The sequence below is a fragment of the Crassostrea angulata genome, unplaced genomic scaffold (assembly GCF_025612915.1).
Source record: "Crassostrea angulata isolate pt1a10 unplaced genomic scaffold, ASM2561291v2 HiC_scaffold_137, whole genome shotgun sequence".
Lineage (NCBI taxonomy): Eukaryota > Metazoa > Mollusca > Bivalvia > Ostreida > Ostreidae > Magallana > Magallana angulata.
In genome coordinates this window covers 78,339-87,648 of record NW_026441692.1, presented here as the reverse complement: position 1 = coordinate 87,648, position 9,310 = coordinate 78,339, and the positions used below count along the sequence as shown (strand labels likewise).

General features: G+C 32.6%; 1 protein-coding gene across 1 annotated transcript in view; it reads left to right on the top strand.

The window, feature by feature from the left end:
• The first annotated feature begins 3,233 nt into the window (after positions 1-3,233).
• LOC128169461 (suppressor of tumorigenicity 14 protein homolog) overlaps positions 3,234-9,310 on the top strand; it is a 29,630-nt gene continuing 23,553 nt past the window's right edge. The window contains exon 1 of the mRNA XM_052835599.1: positions 3,234-3,454. Within this exon, the coding sequence (XP_052691559.1) occupies positions 3,364-3,454 (91 nt within the window). The 5' untranslated portion in view covers positions 3,234-3,363. The remainder of the gene's footprint in view (positions 3,455-9,310) is intronic.

The following is a 9,310-nucleotide window of genomic DNA, read 5'->3' as shown; positions in this document are numbered from 1 at the left end:
CCGTTAGAATTTGTTAGATTTCAAATAGTAGCAGAGCATTACACCAGATGAAGAGAGACCGATTTGCGGTAGGGTTAACAACAAAAGACGGGAGAGGGGAAGTGCCAGAGGAAGCTCAGGAAGTGATAGAAGCAGAGGTCGTGAATATTAAATTTTTAAAATTAACATATTTAAAACCGGATTAAAATCATGTTGTATGATACGCTTGAAGTCATGTTAGAAGAAATATAGAAGTCATGGTGAAAATGAGAGAAATCAGCAGTTGCATGTTCTTTTGTTTCATGTCCATTGCAGAAGAAGAGGTTTCTTTTGAAGACAGGTATGAAAGAAATCATCTGTCAACTATAAAGAACACTTTCTCACCTTTAGGAAGAGGAAAAGAAGGAAGAGTTCTGGTCTGAAAATTAACTTTAACAGCATTTTCTAAAGAAGCATAAAAATTAATGTGGGAAATTATTTAGAAACAAAGTTTGATCCCAAAATTTAAGGAATTGGAGAGGTTAAAAAAAGCATACAATTTCAACATTCCTGATATTGTTGGTAAAGCCAGACATCACACAGAGAAGAACACCTTCAAGCTGCTTGGTCCGATTTTATAGGACGGTTATGGTTGTTATGCGTACATGTTTAATAACAGACATTGTAGTAGTTTATCCAGTCAATAAAGCCAAATTTCAATGAGAAAAATAGATACAATTTTTTAAAACAAAACAAATGACATAAAAAAACTATCGTTATTTTGCCTCATATTATAATTCGCTTCTGACGTGGAGGCGGAGATGATTGCATTACGTCTTTGACATCGCTTTAAATAAAGTCTAAAAATGTGTAGTCTTCTCTTTGACTGTTTTCACAGTTTTAATATTTGTAATGCGCCTGATCAAATGCCTAATGATCTTATCCTTTCTAGTTTACAGCAACCAAACAAGCTCTGAAAGCCAAACAAAAAGATCTTAAATAAAAAGGGAAGAGCAATAGGTCACAAAAAGCAGATCCGTTATCTGACGATGATATCAATATTCTATATGACTCTGGAGTTCTGGGAGTTACCCCCCCCCCCCCCACCCTCAGTCGCTGTTGAACATAGTATGGTTTAACAATGCCACCCATTTAAGGTTGCGTGGCTCCAGAAACACTTTAACCTCTGTTGAGGTGATAATTCATTACATAAAAACCATGATGGCACATAATATTTACAGCATTATGAGAGACAAAACGCACACCGGTGCTAACACGAGTGACACAAGAAAAGTGCTTGGCAAAATATTTTCAATCTCGATTTGAATGAAAACAACTCAATTTAAATTTATAGGAAATATGCAAGTTTAAGACCACAGGGGTTTTGTGAACCAAACGATCCTTTTTATATTGCAACTCCTCGCACTATGCCATTGTTGGACAAAAAAACGATAAATAGTTCATGAAACAAAAGTTTGGAGTGAACCAAATTAGGAAAATTATGAGGAAAATGAGTGAAAAATGTCAAAAATTGCAGAATCTGGAAAGCACCGTACAAACACAAGCACGAGAAAATACTCTGTCCAAAAATTTACGTATGAAGCACCTACAGATATAATGCAAGTAAGCGGCCACAAAAATGTTAATTCCATCAATAATTACTCCAAAATCACAGTTACAAAACACAAAGAAATGTCCAATTATTGTCTACAACGAAAAATAAAGAATATAGCACAAGTCCACATGGACAAGCATCAGCCGTAGGAAGCATTCAACAGGCCCAGTCGCTGTTTGAAGGGGCAATCTCGCACGTAAACAATAGGGATTTTTTACACTTACCAAAGTGCTTGCCAGGACTTCAAGCCACCACCAGCCAAAAAATCAAAATGAACGTAAATGCTAACTATGTAATGAACTTCGAATTGCTTGAATTGTATTGAATTTGGTTCTTGTTACACACAAATAAACAACATCTCGTAACGTTTAGTTTCTAGTTATTGAGTCTTTCAAATTCAAGGACTTTCGTAACTTTTCAAACAAATGATGTCACGCGATCTAATTTTTAAAATCTAATTTGCAACATTCCTTATGTAATTTTAAGGCTAAAAACAAAATAAGAGAAAAACAGACACTTAAAACAAAGTCTATTTTAGTGATAATTCATTTTCTAATGCGAAAAACTTTCTAATTCAAATACGCACTACATTGTATTTTGAATAGCACAAAGTTACATCAGCTGCTTACGCCGCATTGCACCATCGATAAAAAAAATCAATCGTCGCTTTTAGAGAACATTTCTAAAACTTCAAAAAATACTGTCCAAATAAGATGAATAGAACATCTATAATTGTGTGACCTTATACATATATTATACCACATTGTCCAGATACACTGTAGTCTGATTATGACTCTGTTAAGCTGATTTTATCATATGTTGCTCTGGTGAGCGATGTGGTCCTTGGGCCTTTTGTTTTTTAGATAGTCATCTGTTTTTTTTTCACTGTGAGATACGTTGCCCTAGATATAATCTTTTCATCACGTAAGGTAGTCAACCAGAATCTCAATGTCATTTGATTGTTTTATGGTGGTTGATACATCCAAGTTTACCACCATCTGATGTCGTCCGTGTAAAAAAACAATATCTCAATTTCATTCAATCTACTGAGCAACAGCTGTTTGATATTAAATATTGAGAATATAAAAAAAACCGTTTCTCAAAACAAAAAAAGTCATTTCTTATATTACAATTCTTTACATGCCAATTTAACTGTGACCACAAAGTAGGCATGGCATGGAGGCTTCTTCCCTATTTAATCTTAATTAAGTGCCAATAAATTCGAGTATTAAGTAGCCTACAACTTCTTTACATGATTCATGTTTTCTATAAAAAGATTACATTCTGAGATAATGCGTCTAAAATAAGTTGAAATGTCAGATTCTCAACATTACTTCATTTGGTAAGATATAATTTAAAAATTGTGTTTTTGTGGTTCAATAGTTGCTACCAGGTTAATGCTGAAGATAACATCTTAAAACGTTCTACATTTAAAATAGTAGCAATTATCGGATACTGCAAACGAAATTTAAAAATATAATGTGTATCATCTATTTTCAATATTGATTGCATCATTCGTTACATATTCTATGGAAGGGGATACTTAAGATTTAAAATAGGCTAGTACTTAGAAGGCAGGGACACGTACTTACGCTCAATGACTCAAACTTGTTGGGTTTTTCTAGATTCAGTTTTCAAAAGATTAAATCTAGCTAGTTTATGAAGTTGTGCTGACTTCCGTGTCACTCACGGCTGTGAATTGAAGTATACTTTGAATAATACCACCAGTGACAAGATTTTAATATTTCTGCATTTAAGCATATGATATAAGTGATATAATTTGAAGCAAAATGACTTGGATGTTATTTTCTAGTTACTTCGTTTGCTACGTTGGAGTCCTATCTGTTAGTTTTGGTTTGATGGTTGTATCTAGTGATTATGGTGAGTACATGTAAGATATTAATGTGTTTGCAATATTACAATGATATTTAAACTTACCAAATAAAGATGTCTTATCCATTTTACAATTGGTCTATCAAGTGAACAAATTAATTTTATATGAAAATATTTGTATCATTATTCTTTTTATAATATTTAAAATAACTGAATGAAGAGGTTTCAATTAAAAAAAATCTCTATTGTAATATTAGAAGAGTACTATGGATATAATTTAAAGCTAAAATGCGACACTTTTTAAGAGTAAACTTTTCCGATCACCTTTTTTGGTATTTCCGTAAAAATTTACTTTTTGGATTTGTTTCTCTACTTGAGAAAGTTGACTAGTCATGTGAAGCAAAGTCAGGCTTTAAAAAAGATATCAAAACTGACATAAAAACTTTTTAACGTTTATGTTATACTAATATGTATATAAAAGTATAAGTAGTTCTGTGTTTAGGCCACGTAAAATTAATATTTAGATTCTCATCCTGATTTGCAAAAGATACGAAGTGTGGGGGTGGAGTTGTTTTGTTTTCTTAAAAACGTCTATTTTACCGTTCATGTTCTAAAAAAAACTGCACTATTTATTAATTATAAAGTTGATATGAGTACAAAAATCAATTTTTAATTCTATTTTATTTCAACTTACCTTTTAATTCCTGTTGACATTCGTATCCTTATGATAACAAACATAATCAAACAGAAACAAACATGTTAAGCAGCCCTGTTACATGTATAATGACTTATTTATATACTAAGCCCCATTTTTTTTCCTAAGAAAATAATTTTCCACACGATTTGTTTTTCAAAAATAATAAATAGATTAAAGCGAACCCCTTTAAGATTTAAGGCCGGGGATAACAGTTTTAAAAAATCAATTTAATGTGGAATTATGTTAAGATTTTTAAATGACTCTAAGTGTTTAAAGAATTACAGCCATTCATTTTGTATATTTAAAAAAAAAATAATGTTACAATGTGAAGCGGCGTGAAATGATAATGTTTAAGTTAAATAGTAGGGAATTCTAAGTAAAATAATGATTGACAATTGAGAGCTTATGCTAAGTTTGCAATCTTTTCGATTTCATAATGAAAATTATTACATATAGAGCTTTGTTTAGTTAACAATGACACAAAGTGGAAGGTTAACAAATATACTCGAGTGATAATTATAACAGTCCAGAACATGTTGCTATTAACTATGAAGTACAGTTTCAATCGAAAGTTTATAGAAAACAAAACTTCAATGTATACTATGTTTAAATAAGTCATATATATATATATATATATATATATATATATATATATATATATATATATATATATATATATATATATATATATATATATATATTTATATATATATATATATAGGTACTTGACATGGTTTGCGGGTCATGATCCATAAACATGGGTTGTGGGACCCTGCATTTGTGGTAGGCTTATTACAAAAGGAAACGCATTTTTAGGAATAGTTTTTGATGAAGAAGCCAAATATAAGATGAATATAAAGATTACTCATATTTGGTTTCAAAGTTATAGATAACGTTGTGGGTCACCACATTGTGGGTATACATACCCACAGTGATATATAGTAGATAATATATATAACATACTTGTGGGTAGGAACCCACAAACCATGTCATGGCAATATATATATAGATTCTTTATGGGATATATCCCACAAACCATGTATGGGTGCTAAAACAATGATATATAGCATACAGCTGAATATGATTTGTATAGGAGCACAAAATACAAAATATCATTTTATCAGACTTATATATATAGGCTTTTTTAACCCTTTCGCTGCCACGTCAAAAAAGACGTTATTACGCTTCAGTGCCAAGCATGACGTTATCAAATTCATGTTTTGACGTAACAATCTGACACAACGCGCCGTACCATTTTTTAGCGTTGCGGGATGCAGTTTTGTGTTTAATCAATAATTTCTAATGTTATTATCGAAAACAATGGCTTTTTATCTTTTTCTCTGTCATTTCAAATAAGACGTTACGCCATTCTTTTTTTTTTCTTTCTTTTTTAAGCGTCGCCAAATGAAAAAGAAATGTAAAGAAAACCACGTCTTTCAAAAAATATGAATTACTTCATTAATGATGCATGTTCCCAATCTTTAACAAATACGTGCAGTTTTTAAAATAATCACGTTCTTATCCTGTCAATCTTAATTATAATCCACGCATACATGTGAATTTTTTATCATTGAAATTACATGTAGTTCTATAAGATATAATGCATATATCTCTTATTTCTTTGTTTGCACATATATGAGACATAAATTTCACGATAAAAAAGCTATCTTATTCCTGAGAGAGAGAGAGAGAGAGAGAGAGAGAGAGAGAGAGAGAGAGAGAGAGAGAGAGAGAGAGAGAGAGAGAGTTTAAGTAGGTTGACTTAAAAAAATCATAAATTATCGGATTTCTTTTTTGATAACCTAATGACATGCAATGCAAACTTAATCATGTTTTTCACACCAGAAATTCCCTCAAATTGTGAAAAATGGAACTGATGGGGCGGGATTATCAAATAGTTATCACGAAAGTATATGGTCTAAATAGCAATAACTAAGTTTTTCCCACGAATAATTTGGACATTTATTTTTAAAACATCTTCATTCGGCCTCGCACCGTATGGGATTTACTGACCATGTACAAACCATATTAGATTAACATTAAACTATATGTGTAATTAAGCAAAGCACCAAATGTTTTAAAGCGATTTTATATAACCAACTTACATTGTTTTAGAGCCTGTATGCATCATTAATACGATATTTTTGTAACAATCATTGTCATTAATAGCGGATAATTTTCAAAAACTAATTAATTAGTATAACGCAAATATGTTAGTGGTCAAGAGGCGGGTATTGCTGGCTGCAGCTGTAAAGGTTTATCATGATGCAGTTTAAGAAATTCGCAAAAGGAATTGGTTTTTACTGTGTGTTAGATATGCAGACAGACACACAAAGAATGACAGTGCTAGATTGGTAAGCAATTCCTTGTTCGTTTTGATAATCATTTCTATGAAATCGCGCAAGCATAAACGTCCATCCAAGTTTATGCTCGTAAAGTCATTTGGGGGAAATTTCGAATCACCCCGCGTTCCGTGTTTTAGAAAGTGTGGTGTATCGCACTGCAATGTACAAAACACGAACAAATGAAACTCTCCAACAGTCACCACCTGCAATGTAATTTACATAGGCGTCGGAATCGGAGGGGGGAGGGCTAAGGGGGGCTTAGCACCCACCCCACCATTTTTGCAAAGTTAGACCTAACCATTAGGCACATAGCATCATAAAAGGTTAGCCTCCCCCCCCCCCCCCCCACTCTTTCTCGCAGGAAACATATTTGTTCCTAAATTTACCTTGAAATGATTAAATTATTGAGAAGTTGAAGTCATAGGCATACTATCCCCCCGGATTAGGAATTTCATGATGTGGGAATTTTTTTTATTTTGGTAGGTAAGATTTTTTTGGAAGTATAGGTATAGTACTACCCCCCCCCCCCCCACGAATATTTTGGGAATTAGTTTTTTATCATTTTTTTTTGCTTGTCAATATTTTTTAGGATTAGTCTAGCCCCCCCCCCCCCCCCACTCACTTTCAAATTGCTTCCAACGCCATGCAGTGATTTATATATAGAGAGTTTAAAGAAGAAATGACATACATTAATAAATCATTTTGTTATTAAAATATTCTCGCTAACCTCAGTAAAGAGAATTTATGTGATGAAAACGCTGCTCAATATTCATTTCTCATTACACTGTATGCTATTGCTTTATTCAGCGAGAAAATTGATATATTGTATGTTTGTTACCGCATGCGCGGATCCAGAAAACATTTCCAGGGGGTGTCCGAGGGATAATTTTGTTTTCCAATGTTGGAGAGGGGTTTTGAGGCCTATTTCGGGAATTTTGCTATATAATCTTTTTAATTTGATTTCCCAAGAGGTGGAAGGAATAGTCCATGCACCCCCTTCTAGGTCCGCACATGAACGAGTATGATCTTTCTGTTGGACCAAAACAACGAACTGTATTAAACATGCGTATTTACACATATTTTACAATCAAGTTGAACAAAAACTGTTATTCAAAATACCCCAAATGACTTTAATGATTTCGTAAATAGAATAATATATAGGCTTATCGTGAAATTTTTAAAGCTGCTATGTTCGATTTTATACGATGGCTATGCTAAGTACGAGTATCATAATAGACATTGCAGTAGTTTTCCAGGTACATTAAGCCATATTTTATTGAAAAAGTGATGTACACAATTTATTTACAAAAACAAACGACATAAATTGTATTGATTTCTTTCGTCTCATAATAAAATTCGCTGCTGAGGTCAAGGCGGGTATGGTTGTATTACGACTTTGAAAAAAATTCAAATCAAAAATAAACGTCGGTACATTTTATTCACTAATATTTGGGGAAGTGTTTTGTATACATGTACAATCGATACATCACATGCGGGTTGAATAAACCCAATCATTCGGGAACAAAACCAAGCGGTTCCCTTTTCTAAACATTCCCAAGATGGAGTTGGTTTGTTTTGTTTTTTGTTTTCTCACACAGAAATTTTTTATGTACTTTAAATAATACAAACTTTGAAAGGAGACGGATTTTGTTTGTGTAAATAGGCATTTGTCTAATAAATTTGGTCTGTATAGAAAAATATTTGATACTCCCATAGCCAAAAAAAATCGGACTATGTAGCTTTAAATTATCTGTATGTTTTAAAATCTTCCTTTTCTCGGACAGGTGAACACTATCTTAATTTTACATTTTATTCCATACAAAGTAAAAACTTTTACCACATCATACGTGTAATATTGACAATCACGATCGTCAGTTGTAAACGTTTGAACTCTCGGAAAAAGATGTATAATTTTGTTCTTAATGTTCTCTAATATCTTAGCTTATTTATCGATACAACTACGATTGTGATTTATATTATAGTTCTAATATTCAAAGAATCAAAAACAACATAGACCTAAGAAAGTTAACGATTACACATAGTTCATCATCATACGATGAAATATAACAGTTATGACATGCAAAACATTTACGATTCTAGATCTCGATTAGAGCTAAGAAGTTTTTTTTTTACCAACTTGTGGTCTTACAGTTTGTTTTAGTGATTAAATCCGCTTGACCAACTGAGTTGTCTAAAATATAATAATGATAAAATTTTGTGATTAAATATTTTCATGAAGTATATTACAGTCCTAGAAATCTTTCCTTCTTTTACCGCTATTTTTGCACCTTTACACAGAGTAGATGCTCTTTATGACCATAAAACAGGTAACGAAAGTCCGTGCGGTCAGAACCATCCATGTGAAAATTAAATGTCTATGATATGCGGTATCCCATTTTAGAGACACAGTTGAAATTTAGTTTCAAGAAAGAATGTCTCTGTTTGAAATGCTCTGAAGAAGGAGACAGAAGATACGAAAAAGGTATCAATAGGACTTGAAGCGCGTACGCGGGTGGGGGGGGGGGGGGGGGGGGGGGTTGTGCACTGAAGTCTTAATCTCGAACACGGTCGAAGCATCACCATTATCTCCAAATAAGTTATTACATGCAGTTCTTGTTTTTCTGTCCAAAGATTCAGTATTGTTCTTTTACATGCATGAAAACTACAGTAAAATGTCACCAGATGGAATTTTTTTTAATGTTGATCATCTGACTAAAATTTTGTTCTAGGATCATATCAAAGTAATTTTTTCAGTGCCCATTCCTCCTTATTTGGCATATCGCAGTTTATATTGCCGTTCACTAATTAACTCTGAATAAAAATAATACATATAAAGTACATGCTTCCTTTGGTGCTTTATAT